This window comes from Myotis nattereri, assembly GCF_964212035.1.
Source record: "Myotis nattereri genome assembly, chromosome: 14".
Lineage (NCBI taxonomy): Eukaryota > Metazoa > Chordata > Mammalia > Chiroptera > Vespertilionidae > Myotis > Myotis nattereri.
Window position 1 is genome coordinate 19,816,223 of NC_138089.1, and position 26,093 is coordinate 19,842,315.

General features: G+C 40.5%; 1 protein-coding gene across 2 annotated transcripts in view; it reads right to left on the bottom strand.

The window, feature by feature from the left end:
- Nucleotides 1-301: 301 nt before the first annotated feature.
- Nucleotides 302-26,093, bottom strand: part of CACNA2D3 (calcium voltage-gated channel auxiliary subunit alpha2delta 3) — a gene marked incomplete at its 5' end in the record, with an annotated part of 806,336 nt that continues 780,544 nt past the window's right edge. For both annotated transcript variants that reach the window (XM_081105975.1, XM_081105974.1), the window contains 3 exons: nucleotides 302-714; nucleotides 3,027-3,114; nucleotides 3,313-3,423. In XM_081105975.1, coding sequence (XP_080962101.1) covers nucleotides 622-714; nucleotides 3,027-3,114; nucleotides 3,313-3,423 — 292 coding nt within the window. In that variant the 3' untranslated portion in view covers nucleotides 302-621. The remainder of the gene's footprint in view (nucleotides 715-3,026; nucleotides 3,115-3,312; nucleotides 3,424-26,093) is intronic.

The window sequence follows — 26,093 nt, forward strand, 5'->3', positions numbered from 1 at the left end:
TTCAAAACTTGCATATTATGGGAGCATGTGTTCTCATCCATATTATGATTTCTATTGAAGTTCAGTTCAATAAAATTCAGGATTCTATGTCATAAATTTTCCCATGTAGATGATATTTTTATTTCCTTCTGTAAATATTTTTATAACCGAGATTGGAGCATCAAAACAATTGTTAAATATTTGCCTAGAATCTGCTTTAGAGCAAAGTCTCTGCCAACAACCACCCCTTTCCTGGTGTCTGGAATGGGTAACTTTTTCATGCACGCGGCAATAGAGTGCTGATAAAACCCAAGCAAGGAGGTTATGATTTTAATATACTTTATTTAAAAAGTACACAGTTTTAAATTGGTTTCAGTGGGTTTCAAGCAGAAGGGACACTGCCCACTGGCAGCCCCGTTTCTGATGAAGGGTGGTTATCATGTAGCAAACTCACATTTACATGACTGGCAAAGTAAAAAGATAACATTTTTGTCAACATGTCTTTAAGAGTTTATATCACGCACAGTTTAAAATCATGAGATGCTGATGGTTGGACTATATTTCATGTCTCCTATGTCGCACCATGTTTTGGTTCACAGTTTATCCATTATTTAGCATGCCGGGAGAACATCTCGGTCAGTGTCACCTTAAGAAGAGCAGCAGAAGCAGAGGGGACAGGATAAGGACCATCTTGGCCTGGAGGCTGGGTGCACCCCCACATTCCCTCGCATTTTCCTGCAGAGAAAGGCAGAGGGGGTCAGAGCAGAGACAGAGTCCAAGATGCCTTCTCCCCACTCTTCAATTGTTTGAACAAAGTCTCTTGGGACCTAGATAATTCAGGGAAATTCACTCGTCTAAATTTCATCAAGTTAGCGATGTGAATCTCTGATTACAGTTGTAAATGTGTAACATATTTAAAATTACTCTTTGCATACATGCTATTATGTAGACTGAGGGGTAGACTATCTGTTGGGATATTATAAAGGCAAAATATTGGCTTTCTAATTTTTCCCCCATCAGAAGTTAAAAACAAAATTGCATCTAAGGGAGCTGATCATTTTTGGCTATGAAAGGTTTTGTTTCTTCTTTTCATTTGGGGGGAAGGAGGGCTCTGTTTTACAAAAATGAAATATTATTACTTTCTGCAGTGTGCTTTTTATCCAGTGACTGATGCAAGTTTCTCCAACTCCATTATTCTAACTCTATTTTTAAGCTATTTTCCTATTGATGGGCACTCGTTTTCTCATCTGTTCTTACTGCTACAAAGAATGCTGAATGTAGGTCCTCAACAGACAGTGATATTTGCCCCTGCCTGTGGTAGAGATGACCAGTCTTGGAACTGCAGGCCTAACAGGTATGTTTGCCTTTCTTGGCTATAGCTAGATATTTCATTGTTACCTGTATATTCAGATCACCCAGTGACTTGTTTATTTTTATATGTGGTTGTTTGACTTATTAATTTAAAAGTGCTCTTTATAATTTGATTTCTAAGTACATTTTTCAAGTTCTATAAATTGGCTACTGACTTTAAGTAATCTTTTTCCATAGAAAAGTTATCATTTTTACATAGTTAAATAAATCTGGTTTTCTCCCATAGCTTTCTTGTCTCAGATAGGAAGTTCTCTACAATCCCTAGGATTTCTTGTGAGACTGTTATTTCACTACTTAAGTCTAATTTATATTCTTCCTTTTGAATTGAACCTTTGTCATACATAAGAGTTTCTATTCTGTACCATTGACCTCATCTTACTACATCCAGAAACTTACAGGAAAAAAAATACAGATTTTGTATTAAGTAACCAAAGCAAATTATCTTATTAACTCTAGAAGATTTTACTCTGACTCTAGTTGTCTAAGTATAATGTTCTGAAGTGATTTTAGTGTTTGGGGAACTATTGTTTGTGTTTGCATGTTACATATTACATAGAGCTTTTCTCATGGGTGATCATTGAATTTTATCAAAGGCTTTTCAGCATATATATGTATATAATATGTTGCTATTGAACTTGAACTTTCATTTGAATATAGAAGCAAACATTCTCAATAAATCTCAACTTCATATTGGTGCTATACTTTAAAATCTTTTCTAGGATTTAGATAGTTTAATAACATTAAAATCACTTGCTATTTAAAGTTGAGATTAATACTCAGCTGGCTCTGGTGGCATTTAAAAAACTAGTTTGCCAGTTTCCATATACTAATTTGTCTAGGCCCGTGGTCGGCAAACTGCGGCTCGCGAGCCACATGCGGCTCTTTGGCCCCTTGAGTGTGGCTCTTCCTAAGCCTTAGGAGTACCCAAATTAAGTTAATAACAATGTACCTACCAATATAGTTTAAAAAATTTGGCTCTCTTGACTAATGAGTTTGCCGACCACTGGTCTAGGCACACTTTTCATTTTTTCAGGAGGTGTGTGAACTTTAACAAAAATTTTTTTTAAAAAATTAAGTTTTTGCTCACAGTATTGCAGGAGGTATTCTCTTACAATTTGCCTAAATCAATTGGAAGCCCACCTTTTTCAGCCTTAAGCTTGGTTTTGCTCTGATCATGGCTTTCAGTGTAAAAGGAGTACCTTTATAGTCATGCTCCATATGGGTAGGGGTTGAGAGGCTTGTCACCCCCCTCCATACACTGGGACCCTCTGTCTGGTATAAACATTGCTACTTTTGCTTCACGTAAAGTTCTTGTAAATAAAAGGCTTTCCAAACGTAAGCAGGGGGAATAATTCTCACCACAATTTGAAATAAGTGAACTAAGATGATCAGAGCCACTTCGTGTGTAATAGCAGAAGGTGATAAAATGACAGCCCTTTCAGGGCAGAAAAGATAGGAAGGAGGCTTGTGAAGTATATCGTGGGCATGAGAACAGGCTATTGGCCCAGACTGCGAAGGCACTGAGGCTGAGAGCAGGGAGCCAGCAGCCTTCCTGTAGACACTTCTTCGATTCGCCTGAAAGGGATGGTTTTCTCACAAGTAAACTTTTTAGCTATAATGCAATTGCCGTGGCAAGTCTGCGGGGGAAAGAGAACAGGATGGGTTATCAGACTGACCTCAGGATGGAAGCCATGGCAAGATTCCGGACGCCTTCTGATCTTCTGGGCCTTTAAACGCTCACACTTAAGAGATTCGTTATGTTGACTGTAGTTAAGGCAAATTTCCAAAATGGTACTTCGCCCTAATCTGCATTGGCACTGCATGTTGGCACTAAAATCCCTTGACAATTTCTTTCTCTCCAACAGCGGGAAGAGATCATTCACTCCTCCCCCAGCTTTCCCGGCAGTTGATCCCCTTACCAGCATCAGCAGCAGCAGCTGGGCCTAACACGGAAGGATATACCTGATTTCGATGGGCGCCATGGTGATGGGGGCCACGGACTCGCAGAGGCAGCTGCTGTCCACCACCACCATGAACAGGTTGCTGCTTGGGATTTGCTGGATGACAAAGGACCTGGGGGAACAAGAGGCACAGACATGGTGGGGTCACTTACCGTTCCTCCTGTAAAGAGCCACGAGGAGAACTTTTCCCTGAGGTAACTACCATATTTTAGAAAACAAGTTTCCTCAAGTTGCCTTTTCCATCGGCTCTTTACTTTCAAACACCAAGTTTCACTAAGAAGACAAGAGCCCATTGCCATAGCCATACACAGCTCATAAGACTCACCTTGGGAAGACTGAATTTTATGTGTACAAATCATCAGGGTCAGATTTGGCTAATTCACCTCAATTTCCAAGGTCTAAGAGGTTAGGCTTTTCCAAGCCTGCTTTCCTTCCTAAACATTATCAAAAGTTGCATTTGATGTTCTTCTAAGTCAGTGGTTCTCAACCTTCTGGCCCTTTAAATACAGCTCCTCATGTTGTGACCCAACCATAAAATTATTCTCATTGCTACTTCATAACTGTAATGTTGCTACTGTTATGAGTCGTAATGTAAATATCTGATATGCAGGATGGTCTTAGGCGACCCCTGTGAAAGGGTCGTTCGACCGCCAAAGGGGTCGCGACCCACAGGTTGAGAACCACTGTTCTAAGTTGCTTTTCTCTCCTTTCCTCAGAGACAGACTGAAGCTGTGTCACATGGATGACAAAAGATAGTGAACTTCCTCAAACCTTCGAGATACCGCTCTGCACGGTGTTTGGAGGAAATGAATGCTGGCCCTCTAACAAGTCCCACCCTTCTCAAGTCCACACTGTGCTGGGGCCTAACAGCTTAATGACACCTGCTTCTTCATTGCCCAACACAGCGGAATGACAAAGCAACACCACCATAAAAACCCTCCCTTCACAAGAAATACTGATTCTTTCAGAGCCGACAGAGTAGGTAAGTATTTAACCCCAGGCCTAGAATCCTGGTCACTTACCTTTTCATGATATTTCATCCAATTCAATTTAGCAGGATGAAAGAGACTATAACCTAATAAAATGTTCAATTCCTCCATAAATTTTACTTTCATTCATCTTTCTCTCAGAAAATTGGTTCTGTTTTCTAGAGCAGCGGTCGCCAACCGGTGGTCCACTGGTGATCTGTGAGGTCTGAAAGGTTGGCGACCGCTGCTCTAGAGTGCATCAACATGCTTTACAAAAGTCATCCCATGAAGAAGCATCTGCTGTTTTGTGGGAAATTAGAAGGAGATGGACCCCTTTCACATCTCATATGTTATAATATCCAAGAATGCCTCCAAGATTACAACACAACCAGCTTCCTTTCTACAAATGCCCCGTGCCTGTTCACTGAACATGACACAATTGTTTATTTTTTCCCACCCATAGCAGGGAACAAGGCATGCCACTGTTCAGTAATGTTCCCCCAATGCCTAAACCACCATCCACTCCCTGCCCTTCCTGCCCTTCTCCACAACTACACCTGCCTTGAGAAAAAAATTAAACCTTGCTAACTATCTCAAAAAACTTTAAAAATATCTGCTTTTCATCCCCCTTTTAGCACTAGGTGTCTTCTCACCTATGCAAAGATATCGCTTTAGCAGCTGGCCTCTGTAATGGATTGTGCCTATCAGAATTAAAATAGCCTACCTGAGATGACTCTCATCAGAGGACCATTGATTTCCATGTTGGAGGAAAGTTAACAGAGTCTCAGAATAATGCAAAACCAACATCACACAATTCTTTAAAGGACAAATGGTTGACTTAAAAAGTAAGCCAAATGAATCGACCAGATGTGCAATAAAGGAGAAAGAGATATAAAAAGGTTCCAAAGGGAGAGAATGTTTTCCAATTGATGAATTTTTTTTTTTTCATAGAAAGGGCCCATTCTAGCATGAATGAAATTTCAAATCATTAAAGATATAGACCAACCCTAATATCTTCTCTAGAAACAAATTACTTAAAGAGGGATGAGGATGGCAGCAACTTCTCCATGGGAATACATAAAATGAAGGAAACAGAGTAACATGAAGTAAAATGTATGTCAGGTTCAGGGGAAAATTGATTCTAGGTAACTGTAGATAATGATAGAAAATTATTTTTTAGAAGTTAGGGATAATAGCTAAAAATAGCATGTTAAGTAATATACACATATACAGAAAAATTTGACAATATTAGTCTAAAATTATTACCAATCACAGCAAATGTGAGGTGATTAGATTCACAAAGTAAAAGGCAGAAACTCTTAAATTGCATTGACAAAATACCAGCATTATGCTGTTTGCAACAGACACTCCTAAAACAGAATGACGTGGAAAACATGTCAGATGAGAGATGTCAAATGACAGGAAAAGTTTTACCAGAAAGATGCTAACAACACAAGAGAGGAACAGGTTAATATTAGTATGCAAATATTCAAAGACATCATTAAAATGCAATAAATAGTTTATACACTATGAATAATTTTTCATATTAAAATAGTGAAATAGTATAGCAAGGAATGACATGAACTTTTATGATCATAGTGTTCTAACTGATAGAAATACCAAAGGGATCAATGAATACATGATCTATTAAAATATGGAACAAAACCTCTTGAGATCTAAATGTAGAATATAAGTTCTTTTTATTTATTGAGGTGACATTGGTTAAGATTATTTGGGTTTCAAGTGTACGTTTCTATGATGCATGATCTGTATATTGCATTGTGTGCCCACCACCTAAAGTCAAATCATCTTCCATCACCCTATATTTGGCCCCCTAAGTTACTTTCAAACAGTGGCAACCTCGACACATTCCAAAGCGCAGAAAGCATCACCTGCATATTTTTTATGGTACGGTAAAATTAGAAATAGCAAAAATATATAAGCAGTGGAAATTAAAGGTTAAAAAAACACATTCAATTAATCCTTGCGAATTTGAGAATAAACCAGACTCAGATCTGTGCAGTATGATCTTAAGTACTTCTATGGGAAAAAGAAATTCGCAAATAAATGAACTACATTTTTAAATTGAGAAGCTGGCACAATAAAAACATACGCTGCACCTGTGCCCCTCCACCTGGTCTTCCCTCTACTGTGGGCTAAGTACTGATGCCCTTCTCTAAGGCTGGTCCCAGGATACCACAAGGATGGGACCGATAGAAGAGAGGTGATCATTGCACAAATAGTCCCCTTTGTCTACTAGCCATGCCGTCAGGTTACAAACATGCCGTCAGTATCTCCCGTCTCGGGAAAAACAAAACCTTCTCTTAACCTTACCTCTAGCTACCGCCCTGTTTCTCTGTCCTTCTTTATAGTAAAACTCCTAAAAAGAATAATCCACCATCTCCCTCTCTCTACTCTCATTTCTAATACAGCAGTTCTTAACCTGTGGGTCGCGACCCCTTTGGCGGTCGAACGACCCTTTCACAGGGGTCGCCTAAGACCATCCTGCATATCAGATATTTACATTACAATTCATAACAGTAGCAACATTACAGTTATGGTTGGGTCACAACATGAGAAACTGTATTTAAAGGGCCAGAAGGTTGAGAACCACTGTTCTAATAAGACTGGAGCCCTTCCCACACCACTGAGTCAGTTCTCAACCTCCTTTCCCTGTGCCTGCTCCTTCCTTGCTGATGGCCCCTCACAACAGGCTGGTTTCCGGAGGTGGAAGGCTGCAGCTGTTTGCCCGTGGTTACCCATTATCCCCAGCACCTACAGTTGTGCCTGGGACACGGAGACTCTCAGTAAATACTTCCGGAATTAAAGACAGAATAAATTTATAAAGATAAAAGCAGGAGAATAGAATGCACATTAAAATGTGAAAATAACGAAGAACTAGACTCTAGTTTAAAAGAACATCAATATAAACCAACTTTCAGTGTTCCTGATCAAGAAGTCACAACATCATATTAAAACTCGGAAGATAGACATTTAAAACAAGTGACTATTCTGTATATTATTGCAAACAACTTGAAAACTAGAGCAAACACACCTTTGGGGGTAAAATATAAACTGTCAACATTTGGCCAAGCTATAAAAAACACAAGCAGACCCATAGCCCTAAAAAAACTGAAATGCTCATTGAAAATCTGCCCACAAGTGAATCCTACCAAATCAACCAAAGAACAGATATTACCATGTTCATAGAAAACCCCTGTGAACTCACTGACCAACGGTTAGAACTAATAAGAGAACTCGGCAAGCTGACCAGTTACATAATCAGAGTATAAACCACAGCCTTTCCCTGACACTGGCAATGCCCAATGAAAAAAATATTTGAGATAAAGAACCAATGACAATATCATTAATCACTAGGAAATGCCCAAAATTAAATCTAGTAAAAGACATCTCTTTTTGAAGAAAATGACCAAACTTTACTGCTTTACTGAACATATAAAAAACGAACTAATAATTGGAGGGAAGTACAATGGTTGTGAAAATACACACACACACACACACACACACACACACACACACATATATATATATATATATAATCACTAAAAATTAGAGAATTATAGAATAAAATGCATTTTTCATAAGCAGATTGGCTAAATTTTAAGTCTGGCCTACTATCACATGGAAGAGAGTCTGCAGAAGTGATTATTTGACACTACTGGTGGAAATGTGACTTTGTACAGTCATTTGTATTATTATAATGGAAATCATTTAGATCCTATTTTTTCTGTAGTTTTATTTCTCAGTAAGAGAAACTCTTCTCGTGACCTAAAAAGCCATGTGGAAAGATGGTCTTGATAGCATTGCTCCCTGAGAGGAGGAAAAATACGAAACCTAACTGCGAGTCCGTCAATAGGGGGATGATTGCATAGCAACAGCATGTGGTTCTATGTGGTCTACCCAGCACCAGGTAGAGGGTAAAGGGTAAAGCAGATCTCTACTTACTATCGAGAAAGGAGATCCAACACACAGTAAGTAGAAAAAGGATGCTGCGAAATAACAAGGGGTGGCTATTTAAGCATATGTAACTCTGTTCCAGAGAAGGAGAACAAGAAATGGGATGGGTAGGACTGATCAGATGTGTTGGGAATAGAAAACAAACCAGTAAGCATTCCATGACCTATGTTACACATAGGAAGAATAAATGGACTGAACAATAGGACTTAAGTCAGTTGAACACAAATATACAAAGGAACATATGAAGCATCTTCCAAAAGGTAAGAAGGAATTGAAGGACCGAGTGACGCTAAATATTTATAAAGCACAGACCGTATAATCTCCAGACTGATAGGTCTCACCTACGTCATCCTTAAATCCAGCACTGGCAACACCCCTTCTCTGCCCGAGACACACAGATGAAAGTCATGGCTGCTCGGAGGGTGAGAGGCAGCTACAAACTCGCCCCAGCATCTTTCAGTGAAGCCAGCCTGCATGGGCTCCGGGCACCTCTGCCTGCTGAGCCCCCATCCCCACCCTCAAGTCTGATCCTTCCACAACATCATCAGTGGAAGAGCAAGGGTGAAGGGTGGGGTAAGGGAGAGGGCAGGAGAGGAGGGCAGTGGAGGGGAGAGAAGACTGGCGGAATAATTGTCAAGGGACACTTGGGCTGAATCTGTAACGCTGAGGTTCTTTATGAGAACTAGAGGCCTGATGCATGAAATTCGGGCAAGGGGCTCGGCCCCCACCGCCGTGGCTTCGTTGGGGAGGATGTCCGGTCTAATTAGCATATTGCACTTCTATTATTATAGATGTGTTCATGTGTTCTTTGAACGTTTAGAAATGGAACATTATGCTAAAGGCAAAAAGTATCAATTTTCTTATGTTAATAATGAGAACACTGGGACTCAGAGAGGATAAGTACTCTTAACAGAAGCTATATGAATAAGACATGGTTGTGCCCATTTTAGAGATGGGAAAGGAGAGGCTGAGTAACTCCTAGAGCAGTGGCTCTCAACCTTGGCTGCACATTAGAATCACCTGGGAATCTTTTTAAAATCCTGATTTCTGGGCCTCATCCTCCGGAAATTCTGTTTCTTTGTTATGGGGTGGGACCACAACATTAGTAATTCCCAGGTGATTCTAATGTGCAGCCAAGGTTGAGAACCACTGTCCTAGAGTAACAGGGGCAGAGCTCAAGCCCCCGGCACCCAGGCCTGCTGTGGGTCCACGCCACGGGCAGCAGACCTCTGTCTGTACTGCAGGGCAGGTCCGAGGAGGCTGCTCCACACAGATGCTGAGCCACAGGAGTGCGAGATAAGCACCGCTTGTAGCACATGCACCCTCTCAGCGGAAGGCTCCCCAAGTGTTGTCAATGGAGCCCCACAGCAAACTTCTCTGCATTTCCCTAAATCCTAGGAGATGAAAAGCCCTGCCTGCAGCGATACTGGAGCAAAGGAAAACAACCCCCTACAAAGGATTTGCCAGCGGAAAGATTAACTGCTTTTCCATATTTTAAAGACTTACTGTCTGCTTATTAACATGGTGCTTCGGAGGGGTCTGGGCAATGTTAGCTGTACATTTATGTGCACAACGTGTATTTATGGCCCAGGGTGCAGGGTTGAACTTCATAAAACACACCTCCATCCAGCTGGGCCCAGCAGCCAGGCTGACGTCACCGCCGGGAAGATCCGTGGCCTGGAGGGTTTGCCTCGGGGGCCAGAACCGGCAAGGCTTCCAGGCAGCACCGCAGCGGTCACTGCTAAGCAGGGATGGGTCAAGATGCATGAAATAAATTAGGCCCTCCAGGGAGAGAGAGGAGGACGAGGGAAGCAATTGTGATGTGGCCATTGCCAGAACTGAAATAACCCAGTCCTCCCTTCCCCATTCACTGCAGACTGAGAAAGACTACAGGGGGAAATGATGGGATTTCAAGACAGCCTCCCTGACGAGAGAGAATGGTTGCCTCATGCTATCTACCGAGAGGGGCTTTGCGGTCCAGGATGAGGAAAGCGACCAGGCTGCTCCCCCAATGCTTCCCCAGAAAAACACGTGCGGTGGGAGGGACCCGGGGAAAAGAGTCCCAGAGGACCCCAGGGTACACATTTGGGGAACTTGGTTGGCTGGCTTTTCACTGATTGGGTACATAACTGTGGCTTGAAAATATTGTCAGGGCAGGACAAAATCTTAAAACATTTTGAAATCTTTGGCCCTTTAGAGATTTTCACCATTTATAAACTTCCCAGATTTTACCCCAAGGTAAAATAAAGGACAATGAGCAAGCCATAGGGGGCTTACTTGAATTTGGCACTGGTCCTGTTCTATGTGCTACTAGATTCCAGGGGGAGGGGGTGGGTACCTCACCATCACCGTGGATCTCCAACAGAATCTGATTCTCTTTGAAGGTGGGGAGATGCCTGTCCTCCCCTAACGCGCCCCAAAATGCACTACACTGACCCAGGCCCCAAAGTTGTGAAGAGCAAACATTTGGTGACGGGATGTTTAAATTCAAACTAGAAATTAAATATTGAGGGTGTCTCCTAGCACAATTCTATAGCCACGCCACAGACCGGCATGAGGGAGTGAGGGGGAACAGCAGCTCAGACCAAACCCGGTGAAGGAATGCAGAGCAGGGCCTCACCTGCTCACCAGGAAAGCCGGCAGGCCGGGACTTTCACAGGTGAGTCATGTTAGCATGTAGTTCTAACGTACTGAAACTGTTTCAGTGCACAGGGGAAGACGAAAATATTTCAAACGTCTTTTATGAAGGACCCTGATCGAAAACCAAGATTATATATATATATAAAAGCTATGGAATAATATCTTTTTATGAATATTGAGGCACAGATATGGAATAATCTCTTTTTTATGAATATTGGCGCAAAGATCTTAAATGAAAGGCAATAAATAGACTTCACCAGGATATTGCAATAGTAACACAACGGGCCCCAGTGAGGAATGACCTAGAAATTCAAAATGAATAAGATTACTGAGCTGTCTCAGCGCAATAGAAATAGAAACATGAAACAATTCTCCTTTTTTCAAGTCGCTGCTTTCCACTCTCCTGTGTTGAAATCCTGCTTCCTCATCTCTAAATGGTATCTCTGTAAAGATTCCATAACTTTCTGACAACTTCAGGTTAATGAAACTAGTCAGTTCTAGTTTAATACTCTAATCTCACATCCACTTCAAAGCTCGGTGCTCACTGTTCTTCCTTCTAGCTTCCGGGTTCTCGCTTCTTCAGTATTTTGGGAAGTGGAGCAGCAAAGAGGCAGGTTTTCTGTGTACCAGGCCACAGTGGAATTCTTGGCCACATTTTCAGGGGGGAGGGGGGAAGGCAGTGGGATTCTTGGCCACGTTTTCACAGGGGGCAGTGGGATTCTCTGGCCACATTTTCTATGTACGGGGGGGAGGGCCACAGTGGAATTCTTGGCCATGGCTTGGTTCCTTGCAACACAGATTGGCTTGTGGTACCCTGATGTGGCCCAGCATCCTTGAGGTTTCCCTCTGAGGTTATCACAGATTCTTCAGAGGATGTAATATCAACACAGCCCCACCTCCCTGATCCACGCAGCTCCGGCCCTCAGCAGTCACTCTTCATAGCCCCTTGCCCTTGGTGTGGACCCCCTCCGCCCTCTTGTCCGGGTTAAGCAAGATGACAGCCACCTTCCCTTTTGTCCACCTGACCCTGAGAACATGCACCTTTGCTGGCCCAGCCACAGGCCACTTCCACGCGGCCCCTTCTCTAAACCCTGGCCTCTCCCTCCAGGTCCCTCTGTCCCGCTGAGAGCGGCCAGGAATAGACTGCTGCCTGGCAGATATCCCACCAGACCTGGCTTCCCTTCTTTCAAGTGCTCCTGAAAGAATTTTACCAGTTCTTTCCTTTATAGAAAAGAGCCTCTAGGTGCGTCCTCCACTGCCCATCAGGCTCCCAGCAAGAAACACCACCCCTGGAGGGAAGGACCTCTCTCCATAACCCCCATCTCTTCGTGGTTAGGCCCCTCCCCAGTCTTCACATGGCAGACTAAAGGTGGGCCAGCTGTCTATCCTCAAATAAGCTTGGGGGGCGGGGGGTGTTGCAGGGAGGGTTTCCAACTCTAAATTGGTGCCGCTACAGGCTGTTCTCTTTAGAACCTGTGCTGCCGAGTGTCCCTTTGTCCTCGCCTCAATCTGGGACTACACGGGAACCCCCACTTGACAACTGTTCTGTCCTCCCAGGAAATGGATTCATGTAAGACGCCCTGTACCTGGCTGGAACCTGTTCAAGAGGGGCCTAAATGACAAAAATCCCACCCTGACAACAGGCCTGAAGAGAACAGAAGTGGGCTCTTGATTCTGAACCCAGTTTAGCATCAGGCTTCAGAAGGAGACAGAGCTAATGAGAGTCAGAAGTGGAGGCTCACGCCCCCTCTATTATTCCTCATTGTTCAGAAAGTGCCAGCCTGTGCAATTAAACCAGAGAAAAGGGGATGATTAAGTATTGGAACAAAGGAAGTATTCACAGGTACCTAAACCGCGCCCCTGCCCCCACTCCCAATACTCATTTCCCTTTCGCTGTACCTCTTAGTGGTGCCACCGTCTATTGAGTGACACAAGCAGAGAGCTTGAAATCATTATCAACGCTCCTCTTTGACATTACCATGTGCTGATATGACCGTCTCCACACCCTCTCCTGTCCATCCCTCCACCTCCCTTTCCTCGGGGCAGCTGTGTGGGCCAGGCACTAATGCAGTCACAGGGGACCTACACACAAAAGGCTTGTCACTTGGTGTTCACAGCTCTGCAGGCTGGATCGGCTTGAAATTTTAAGTTTTATCTTTGATTTTGTGTTTTAAGTGAAGTCCAAGGGACAATAGAGCATGCATGGGGGGAGGTGGAGGGAAGAGGTTCTGACCTGCATGGCTCCTGCCCCAGCCCAGCAAACCCATGACCTTCTAGCCCTGGCAGGGGTCTGGCTGCAGGCATGGTATGGGCTGAGGCATGGCAGCAGAGAATCCGAGGTTCCTATGACTTTTTTTTTTTTTGATTAAATTTAGTTTTAAACCCTAGCTCTAGAAATCATCTCACACTTTATATATCTATATCTATATCCATATCTATATCTATATCTATATCTATCTATATCTATACCTATACTAATCTATATCTATATCTCTACTAGTATATCTGTATGTCTATAATTCTTGTCTATATCTCTATGTATATATCTATGTCTATATATCTATGTCTATATATCTATGTCTATATATCTATGTCTCTCTCTGTATCTCTACATCTACATCTATCTATACCTAGATATCCCTCAGAGACCCAGCCTTTCCCTTGTATAACCAACAACCCCAAGGCAGAAGACAGTAGCCCAGACCTGGCTAATGGTCACAGGCTAGGACCTACGGCACAATAAAGATGACATCCTGACCCATGTTATGTTTCAGCTCCTGAGTCCTAAGGTGGAATGACCCCTGGCTACTTTCCCTTGGGATCAGGGGGACATGGGGACAGACCTCAGAACTCTCCTCAAGACCCTAAGAAATGTTTCATCACCCTTACTTCACCTCCAACCAATCTGTTCCCAGCACGACCCGAACCCCTAACCCACGATGCCTTGTGATTCTGCCTTCTACACTCTGTAACCCACACACATTGGGATTAGGGTCTTTAGAGCATACGCTCCTGTCTCCGTATTGGCCAATTCAAAATTTAACTATTTTCCTCTCTATCCTGCAAATTCCTGTTCGGGCACTTCTTTGGGCCAGTGCACCTAGGCAGGTGAACTCAGAAAAAGCATCAGCATTCAGGTAAAAGCAGCTGGCAGCACACCAGCACATTCAGCCTGTGACCCAGCAGGTTCCAAGTGTGTCCTGGTGCTGAGATGGAAAATCTTTGTTGCGTGGCTGTCCACCGTGAGCTGGGGTGTGAGCCTGTGGGAAGGGGAGATTGAGTCCTCTCCTCCAAGCAGGACATGGCACCTCAGTACTGTGGTAGAAGAAGGGAGAACCCAGCCGCCACTGGGCTGCACACCCCATTGGGTAATGGGGGCAGGACCCAGGGGAGCCTGTGAGGGTCTGTATTTATCCAGTGAGTGTCCCTGCAGCGAAGGAGTTCAGTGTTAAATAGCAAAAGTATACAGACATAGATTTATACATTACGATGGGTCAAGAGAGGCCACAGAAAGGAAAAGCATATTTTACCTATCACAGTGGTTCTCAACCTTGGCTGCACATTAGAATCACCTGGGAATCTTTTTAAAATCCTGATTTCTGGGCCTCATCCTCCGGAAATTCTGTTTCTTTGTTACTAATGTTGTGGCCTCACCCCATAACAAAGAAACAATTTCCGGAGGACGAGGCCCAGAAATCAGGATTTTAAAGATTCCCAGGTGATTCTAAGTGCAGCCAAGGTTGAGAACCACTGGCCTATCAGAACCGTTACTGACACTTTTCCCTGCTTTTTTTATTAACAGCCCACATGTGCATTTTGCGCCAGGCCTGCAAATTGTGTAGCTGGCCATGCCAACCTGCATCATGTCTGGCGTATCTTCCAACCAGTTTCCCTGCCATAGCCCAATCTCTCTTCCTGAGGGGGTCTAGGCCTTCCCAAGTGCCAGGCTGATCACTCTAGCTCCCTCTTCATGCATTTCCACAACCTCCTTCGCATCTACCAGGGGCTGCTCCTGAGGGCAGCGCACCAGGCCCTGTGTGCCCAGCCGGCTCTTTCCCACCCGATGCAGTCACCCGTCCACGCGCTGAGCCACCTCCCTCTCTGAGGACCAGGCATGCGGGCCCACCTGGGGCTCCTGAACACTTCATGCTGCTTCTCCTCCCATGCTGAGACCCAGACTGAGCTGTTTCTAACCCGGGCTGCTCATTGGAATCACCTGGGGAGCTTTTTCTTATATTTTAGTGACCTGTGTGCTTGGGCCACACCTAAAACCCAACATTAGAATCCCAGGATGTAGGACCAAGGCTTCTGCAGTTAGCACTTGGTCATTGACTCCAATGTGCTGCCAAGGTGGAGACCTACTGGTCCAGGGAGCGTTCCTCAGACCCGACGCGCTTACAAATGACCCTCAGGTCTTGTTGGCATGCACTTCTGTTCAGTGGGTCTAGAGGGGGCCAGTGAGCCTGCCTTTCTCACCTGCTCCCAGGTAATTCTCATGCTGCTTGCTGGTGCCAAGACCACCTCTTCCCGAACCCACTGAGAGTCCCAGTTCGATTCTAAAAGGCTTGCTGGATGTTCCTCTCTCCACGAAGCACACTCTCACATAAGGAAGAGTGTGGCATGTTGCAGTACCTAGGTCACCCACTTAGAACACATTCCCTTCTAAAGGCATGCGGATAAAATGCTGCTAGCCGTTCCCGCGCCGGTACCATGTACTGGCTAAGGACGGGAGGATAGTCACCCGCACTCCAGGCCTCACGTGGAATGGTCTGAGCACTGTGAGCTAGGAAACCTGCAGGAAGTTCCCCATGGGCCCCCCAGGGGAGCACCTGCAACAGTTACTCTCTAAAGCAGCAAACACGAGGCTCAACAAGCGGCCCCTCTGGATGTCAGCGAGGAGGCGCAGGTCACACACTAAGAGACCATGAACAGAACAAAGAAAACAAGTCGTGAGCTCAGCACAGAAGTCAAGAGGGCAGACGCTTCGCATTTCAGTTGATGGGACTCTAAGCTCCCGCTCGATAGCTTGTTCTAAGGTTGGTGGTGGTAGAGGCTGTTTGCTCAACAAAACAATACAATACAGTGAGTAAGCTAGCTGGTGTCTTCTCTCCTCTTCCTCCCTCGTCCCCTCCCTCTCTTACTCCCTGCCTCCCACCCTTCTCTAGATAACCAGACAGAGAGCTATTTGGTTTTTAAATTTGAGTAATGTTGTCTCCTACTAGGCTTCTGGGAGCAAGGCACAGGCCTTTCTATATATCAGCTCAGAATGTAAGCTTCTTGAATAACAGTGGGAAATGAGTGAAAGATAAAATTATAATTCAGAGAAGCAGAAGCTCCCTGGCAAATAAATTGTACACAATAGAGTCCAAGGTTGAAGCAGCCCAGAACCGTTTACCCTGGCAACTCCTCAAGATCTAAACCTCTCTGCTGCTGGTTGAGTTCAGAAAAGAGAGGGCCCTGCCCTCTACCTCGGTTCCCTTTGATAACCCATCTCCCTTCTCTTGCTCCCAGTAACCTACTCTTTGTTCAGGAATCCACCCTTCCTCCAGGCAGCCCAGGTGCTGGTAAAGGCCTGGCCCTGCACAGGCATGTCACCTGGGCTTAAGTGATCGGTCTGATTCCTTCCACCAAAGAAAGCAACCATTTCAGAGATGGGCATTGGACCTGTTATTCCAATCAGACTGAAACCCAGAACTCTTTCTCCTACTGCCAGCATATATGATCCAGGACACTTTCAAGCCTTTCAAGCTACTGCAAGCTTTGCTGTGCTCATGCATGGAAATGCTGCTGAAAAGTGCAAGTAGAAAGCCCCCCCGCCCCCCCCCCCATACACACACACACACACACACACACACACACACACCACCCCGTCTTGGTCCTAACCTTTGGGACACGAGCCTAAGCCTTCCCTGAGACCTGCATTTCGCCTTTTCTCTTTATTGCTCACACTTGCTTGAGGCGAGCCTTCTGTTATTGGTAATGAAAGGGTATTACTAGGTGATGCACTCCTAGATTCCTTATGCCGGCCACCACATTACCGGTCCAAGTGCAGTGGGAAAACATAGGCTTTCGGGAGCTGAGCCCTAGAAGCCAGCGGCACTGTGCCTACTGGGTACACCTCGGCAGCACTGCCAGGAACCAGGCGGGTGCAGGCCCCTCCTGCCCCACTTCTCCAGCGTGGGAAATGTGCCATGTTTTCACAGTTAAGAGCTGAGATTAAATGGGATGAGCATGTTTTCTTTGTTATACTTACTTATTCAAAAATGTATACAATGGACACATTATGGCGTTCCATTTGTGGCTCCATTTGTGCCTTGCTGATGGGGAGAGGACACAAAAAGCTCAAACGAGGCTTTGTCTGCGGGCCCAGTGTCCCGCGGTGGAATTTATTATACTGCAGACAGAGAGTGGAAATGAGCCATAATAATGACTTCCACTCATCCTCAGCCCCACCAAGGATTTGCTCAGATTGATGGTGTGGCCCCAGAGCTTGAAAACAACTTGGGCAGGAAGTTCTTTGGCATATTAGCCCAAGGCAGGTGGCAACAAATGTTATGTTATTTTGTGTTTGAAATATGGGGCGCGGGGAGGGGGGGGGAAGCCCCATAGAATGAAAAGCAAGAGGGACCCAGTTTTCTTTCTCATCTCAGAAAAAGAAAATCTCCAAAGAGCTGACAACAAAAGATATTTTCAAAACTTGGCTATTATTTTAGCTTTTCAAAGTTGTTGGGTTTTTTTTGTACTAGGGTTTTCAATAAATCCTCTTAATTATGACATGAACCATTTTCTTCTAAGCCCTTAAGAAAAGTAAGGAATTTGTTAAATAGTTTCACTGGAACTATTAGTATCTTTCCTTATAAATAATGAGAAGAAGAGCTAACGTTTATGGAGTGTTTACTCAGCGCCAAGCACTTTTCTAAGCAGTTCCCCTTTCATCTTCGCACCAACTCAGAGAATTACCATCTTCATTGTACAGATGAAAACATTCAAGCTTTGAGAAGTTAAACAAGTTTTCCAAATCCTAATACCCATCAAGTATCAAAACTCTACAAAACCAGGCATATTTCATCCTAAGGTTTTCTTTTTAACCATTACGCTATAACTAATCACCGTCATCACCACCACCATCATCATTCGCATCATCACAGTCATTTACCTGAGCACTTACCACATGCAGTCATTGTATGAGGTCTTTTACCTAAAACTGGACTCATTTCACAACTCTAGAGGGTAGATAGCATTATTCCCAATTTATAGAAGAAACACCAGAGGCTTAGAGAACATGAGTTATTTGGTCCCATCTTGATTTGAGATAGCACAGGTGATAGATATCAGAACCACGGCCTGCATTTAAGCTGTCAGACTTTACAGCCTGCCATCTTATCCATTAAACAATAAAATTCCATGTGGAAAAGTGTTTGGGCAGTAATAATGCAACAATTCACTGATAAACTGAGACCAGAGAATTTGTTCCTGGATTGAAGGGGGAAAATTGACATAGCCTTGGACTTAGTCACAATCTCCCACTTTCTAGTGTTACACTATCTTCCACAATCCCCATGTGAATTGTTAGGTTTATTCAGCAAAACAGAACAGCATTGTAACAAACCATCAGGCGGCCTGAATGGACTTCAACGTATAAAGAATTCACTGTGGAATTAAAGATCTTATTTTAGCCCTGGCCCGTGTGGCTCAATTGGATGAGTGTCAACCCATGCACCAAAGGTCACCAGTTCAGGGCACATGCCTAGGTTCTGAGCTTGATGCCCCAGTAGGGGTCCTGCAGGACACAGCCCATCGATGTTTCTCTCTCACATCGACGCTTCTCTCTCTCTCCTTCTCCCTTCCTCTCTTTCTACAATCAATAAAAACATATTTTTAAAAATTGTATTTAAATGTCCTGGACAAGTCAGATTCTGACCATCAATAATTGCTTTCTAAATGGTTGCAGATCTTTCATTACATGAAAAAAAATATGTATTTTATCCACCCTACTATGCTAAGGGGGAGAAAACAATTAGGCTAAGCCTGAGGCCAGTTTTGCATAGAAAAAAAAAAGACTGAAAGGAAATACAGTGCCGTTTAAATACTTCTACTTATCACCCATTTTACAGATGAGGACACTAGATAACATTCACGAAGTTATTAAGCTAATGAGACCCGGAGCTGGGCTTCAAACACAGGCCCCCTGGCTTTAGAGCATAAGCATGCAAACTCTCTGCCTCAGTCCTGAGATTGCATGTGATTTTTCCTTTTTGCTTTGTACATTTTTCTATTAAATTTTTTTCAATGACTAGGAATTAGATTTGAATAAGAACCAAAATCCATGGAATTCTTTAGACTATAGACATACATTATTTGTAAAACTAAATCTCAGTGATATTTTAAAAAAATAAACTTATTGATTTTAGAGCAGTGGTTCTCAACATGTGGGTCGTGACCCCTTTGGGGGTTGAACGACCCTTTCACAGGGGTCACCTAAGACATCAGAAAACACATATATAATTACATATTGTTTTTGTGATTAATCACTATGCTTTAATTATGTTCAATTTGTAACAATGAAAATACATCTGAATATCAGATATTTACATTACGATTCATAACAGTAGCAAAATTACAGTTATGAAGTAGCAACAAAAATAATTTTATGGTTGGGGGTCACCACAACATGAGGAACTGTATTAAAGGGTCGTGGCATTAGGAAGGTTGAGAACCACTGTTTTAGAGACATACTATAGAAAACCCTAAAGATTCCACTAAAATACTATTAGAACTGACTAAAGTTGTAGGATCCGAAATTAATATACAGAAATAAATTATGGCATTTCTATATATTAATAATAAAGTATTAGGTCAAGCTATCAATAACCTCATCTACAATTACATCAAAAAGAATAAAATACCCAGGAATAAATGCCATCCTTATGGATTGGAATAATTAAATTTTTAAAGTGCCCATATTACTCAAATAGACCTACAGATTCAACACAATCACTATCAAAATACCAATGGCATTTTTTCACAGAACTAGAACAAATAATCCTAAAACTTACATAGAACCACAAAAGTCCCAATTGCCAAAGCAATCTTGCGAAAGAAGAACAAAGCTGGTGTTGGGAAAACTGGACAGACATACAAAAAAAAAATGAAACTGGACTACTTTCTTATATCACATACAGAAATAAACTCAAATGGATGCAAGACTTAAGTGTAAGGCCTTAAAACACTAAAATTCTTGAAGAAAACATAGGCAATAAACTTTCTGATATTTCTTAGCAATATTTTTCTGAATATGTCTCCTCAGGCAAGGGCAACAAAAGCAAAATAAACTAATGGGACTACAACAAGCTAAAAAGCCTTTGCATAGTGAAGAAAAGCATCAATAAAAATGAAAAGAAAACCTTCTAATGGAAAAAGATATTTGCAAATGATATATTCTATAAGTGGTTAATATCCAAAGTGGTTAGTATATAAAAAACTTGTACAACTCAACAACAAAATAACACAATACAAAATATCATCTCACATCGTTCAGAACAGCTATTATAAAAGAAGTCAACAAATAACAAGTGTTCAGGAGGATGTGGAGAAATGGGAACTCTTGTTGGGGTTGCAAATTGGTTCAGCCACTATGAAAAACAGTGTAAGATTCCTCAAAAGAATAAAAATGGAATTACCATACAACCAAGCAATTCCACTTCTGGATATTTATCAAAAGAATACAAAATCACTAATTTGAAAAGATATATGCACCCCTATGTTCACTGCAGCATTATGTACAATAGTCGAGCCATGGAAGTAACCTAGGTGTCCATCGGTAGATGAATGGGTAAAGAACATGTGGCACAGATATAATGGAATAGTGCTTAGCCATAAAAAGAATAAAATCTTGCCATTTGAGACAACATGGATGGACCTGGAGGGTATTATGCTAAGTGAAATAAGTCAGACAGAGAAAGGCAAATAGTGTATGATTTCATTTATATATAGAACATGTAAAAAGAAAACAGACTCATAGATACAGAGAACTAACTGATGGATATCAGAGGGGAGGGAAGTGGGAAGATGGATGAAAAAAAGTGAAGGAAATTAAAAGGTACAAAACTTCAGTTATAAAAATAACAGTAAGTCATGGATATGTGATGCAAATCACAGGAAAATAGTCAATGTTATCATGTTAACTCTGGATGGTGACATCTGGTTACTAGACTTATTGTGGTGATCACATAATAAAGAATATAAATACCTCTATTTAGTGACCCTGAAACTATACTGCATGTCAACTATACTTTATTTTTAAAATTCTGAATGTTAAATTAACCTAGGTTGACACCTGTATACCCCTTCCAACTAGTGCATAGAAATTCTATACGTAATTAGTGTAAACGTTTTTTAGGTATAAATACTATATCTCTGGTCTAGGGGCAAAAATGAAGCATTCATCTACTAAAGCCTAAAACCAAGCCACCAAATGAGCAAGAAAATTGACTGGTAATTTAAATGCATGGTACAATGAAACTTAATATTCTTCAGAGGAAGATAAAATTCAGGGCATCTATACTGTACCACTCACAACAAAACATATACAAAAATTACTATCTGTGTGAAGAAATAGTAAAATGTGACAGTCAGAATAAAACTGTCACTAAAAACACACCAATATATGACCCAGATGGTATATTCTATAAGTGGTTAATAGATGATATTTTGAATTGGGTTGTTATTTTATTGTTGAGTTGTACAAATTTTGTATATATTAACCACTTTCGATATTAGAATTATTAGATGAGATTTATTTATGTGTGTGTGTGTTATTAATAAGCCTAATAAGCCAAAACCATGTATATATTGAACAGACATAGTAATTTCAGCAGAAATATAAAAACTAAATTAAAAAAAAATCAAATGCAAATCCTAAAAAAGAGAAAGTATAAAATACCTGAAATCTAAAATGCATTGAATGGTATTAAAAGCAGATTATATACAATAGAAGAAATGACCAATAAACTTGAAGCCAACTCAATAGCTACCATCCAAACTGAACAGAAAAAAAATAGAAAAAAAAATTGAAATGAAAATGAACAAAACTCCAGTAAACAATGACACAGTATCAAGCAGTCAAACATGTATTTGGAATTTCAGAGTTGAGTAAAGAGAGACTGGGCCAGAAAACATACAGAAGAAATACTGATTGGCCGAAAATGGGAGAGGAATTGGGAGCATATAATCATAAGATATGCAAACTACACATGAAATAATACAATATTATTTTAAAGTAAACCATGAAAAATTAAAGATGTAAGTTGTAAACCTTATTATAACCATTTACAAAATCTTTTTTAAAAGTATAAAAAAATATGCCTGTAGAAGAAAAAAAAATTGAATTGCAAAACATTCAATATACAATAGGGTAGTAGAAAAAGAGGGAAAAAATAAACAAAGAAGCAACAGAAAACAACCCCCCCCCCCAAAAAAATGGTTGATTTTAAGCCAAACATAGCAATGACTATTTTAAAATATATGGCCTAAACATGCCAATTATAAGATAGAGATTGACATCCTGGATAAGACAAAGTCTGTTCCAACTCCATCCTGCCTATGAGGAACCTTATAATTATGAACACAGAGATAAGCTCAAGGTAAAAAGACTGAAAGAAAATATACCATAAAAAATATAATTCAAAAGGAAGCTGTGTGAGCAACAATAGGTTTACAGTTGTGCATACAGAGAACACCGTTTATTCTTATATTACTATTTAGTAATTATTGTATTTTTTCCATACAAACAACTATAAGCCTACTTTGCCTATCCCTGTATTAATATCAAACAAAGTACACTTCAGAAGAAAGAATATTACAAGTATAAAGAGGGATGTCACAAAACAATAAGGAGTCAATTCACCAACAAGTCTTAACAATACTAAACATGTATGTACCTAACAACCAAATATCTAAATAATGAAGCAAAAACTAATACACACCTAAAGAAAAAAATAGGCAAATCAACAACTGTATCCCACACCATATATAAGTTATAGTTGAAAACTGCAACAGTCTATTTTTGGTCATCAATAGAATAAACAGAACAAGTAGAAAATTGTTAAAGATATAGAAACAAGTTTGCTTAATTGATATGTATAGAACACTCTAATCAACAACAGCACAATGTACATTTTTTTAAGTGCATGTAAAACATTCATCAAATTAGATCTTGTTATAGGTCCTAAAGCAAATCTTTGCAAATTAAAAAAAATAAAATTATACAAAGAATGTTCCCAAACAATAATGAAATTAAACCCAAAATCAATGACAGAAAGATTTCTGGAAACTCCCCAAATATTTTGAAATTGAACAATATGCTTCTAAATAACCCCAAAGTCAAAGAGGAAGTTGCGAGGAAAATGAGAAACTATTTTGAAAATACTATTTATTAAAAAAATAAAACACACAATTCAGATCAAAATTTATGGGATGCAATTAAAGAGTGCTTCAAGGAAGATTTCTAGTATTAAATTCTTCTATTATAAAAGAAAAAAATGTTGCAAATCAACAATAGAACTTTTCACCATAAAAATGAAACTAGAAAAAGAAGAGGAAAATTCAAACAAGGATAGCAAAGGAAGTAATAAAGCTAAGAGAAAAACAATAAACTTGAGAATAAAAATCAATAGGGAAGTCAATAAAAGTTGGTTCTTTAAAATGATCAACAAAACCAATAAACATCTAGTCTGTTTTTTCTATTACCAAGTATAAAAGAGAGATGACTCAAACTATTGCTCATAGATGTGAAAATGATAATAGGGACTAAAAAACAAAAACCAGTATGTCTATAAATCTGACAACTCAGATGAACTGCACGAGTTCCTTGAGGGACACAATCTACCAAAGCTTACCCAAGAAGAACTAGGTTAACCTCAATAGTCTTATATCGATTAAAGATCTTAAATTTGTAGCTAAAATTTTTTCCACAAAGAAATCTCCTAGCCCAGAAGTCTCCATGGGGAATTCTACTACAGATTCAAGGAAGAAATAATAGATTCTACACAAAATCTAGAATATAAGAGAGGAGAGAAGATTTTGTACGTCTCTTTAGAAGGCCAGATTATCTTGATACCCAAACGAGACAACAATACTACAAGAAAAGAACATATTACACATCTATGGGCCATGTTAACACAAAGCACAAATGCCACAACATAATATTAGCAATCTGAATACAGCAAAATATGACACTCCAGGAATGCAAGAGAGTTCAACATTTAAAAAGCAATGTAATACACTACGTCAAGACTAGTGTAAGAAAACCATATGATTAACAAAAAGGTTTTCAAAAAAAAGGTTTGACAAACTTTTGTATCCTTCTATGAGAAATACATATATAAATAAATAACTAGATCTCAATAAGTTAGGAAAAATAAGAAATGTCCTTAACCGAATAAAGGGCATTTAAAAAAATGTGATAGCTAACACTAGACATAATAATAATTCCAACTGCTTTCTCTCTATGACTGAGAACATGACAAGGCTGTCGGCTCGAGCTCTCCTACTAAACATCTCCCTGGAGGTGCCAGTCAGTGTGATAAGGCCAGAAAAGAAATAAAACTTGTTCAATAGAAAGAAAGAAATATCATAACTGTCTCTGTGCACATATGACATTATTTGTCTACATTGAACATCTTTGAGTAGCTACAGGAAAAATAAGTAAGATTAATAAGTCAGAGTCATAGGTGAAAGAATATAAGATCAATATGGAAAAAGTCAATCATATTTCTATATACTAGCAATGAACAGTTGGAAATCAAAATGAAAAAGTATCATTTAAAATAGAAGCAAGGAAACAACAACTAGTTAGGTATAACTCCACCGACATATTTGAAAAACCTGTAAGCTGAAAACTATGAAACACTGATGAGAGAAAGCAAAGAAGACCAAAACAACCGGGAAGACATAGCTCGTCTACACACTGAAAGTCGTATGGTGCTTATGCTCCAAAGTGAGCTATGCTAGTAGTCAATCCTATTTCAAGCAAAATCCCAGCACAAATTTTTATAGAAATTGACAAGCTTATTCCAAAATGTACAAGGAAAGGTAAATTTACTAGGACAAAGTAATTTTGAAAAATAAAGAATTTACAGATTTGTAATGCCTGATTTCCAAACTTAATAGAATGCTACAATAATAAAGACGGCACGATATTAGAGAAGAGATCCATAAATCCACTGAAAAATACAGGGTCTAGACGTAGATAGACACACATATGGTCATGTGATTTTTCAACAAAGATACAAAGGCAACTCAGTGGAGAAAGAACAGTCTTTACAACAAATGATAGTAAAATAACAAAATATCTGTATGCCAAAAATATCAATTTGCACTCCACATCATATATGAAAAATCATTCAAAATGAATCACAAATGTAAATATAAAGGTGAAGAGTAAAAAATTTTTAACAGAGTATAGAAAAAAATATTTGTAATATTTGGGATAGGCAAAGATTTCTTAGATATGAAACAAAAGCATGATCCATTAAAAAATAATCAATGAGATTTCAACAAAATTAACTGATTTCTGCTCTGTGAAAGATACTGATAAGAGAATAAAAAGACAAGTCACAAGCTTGAAGAATATATTTTCAAATCACAAATACCTATGAAAGACATGTACTAGTACCTAGATATGCAAAAAATATTAACACTCAAAATACTCAATTAAAAAACAATTTTTTAAAAAATGGGCAAAGCATAGCACAAAACCAAACAACCTGTTTTACAAAAATAGGCAGAGGAACTAGATACACCCTTTTGAAAGAATACATACAGATACATGGCTAATAGGTACATGAAAAGGCACTTGATGTCACTAATTATCAGGGAAATGCAGAAAATAGAGCATTCTATAGAACAAATAACCTCCTAGTTAAAGGCAATGTGTATAATTCATTTGGTTCTGCTTCAAACCAACCAAAAATGAAAACACTTTGAGGCATTTGGGGAATTTTGAATATAGATAGGGTATAAGAGCATACACAGAATTTCTGCTAATCTTGCAGGGTGTGATGATGATGATTAAAAAAATTTTTCAAGTACTTATCTGTTAGAGATGGACTCTACACTATTTAAAGATTGAAAAATATGGCCCAGCTGGTGTGGCTCAGTGGTTGAGCATTGACCCAGGAGATGAACCAGGAGGTCA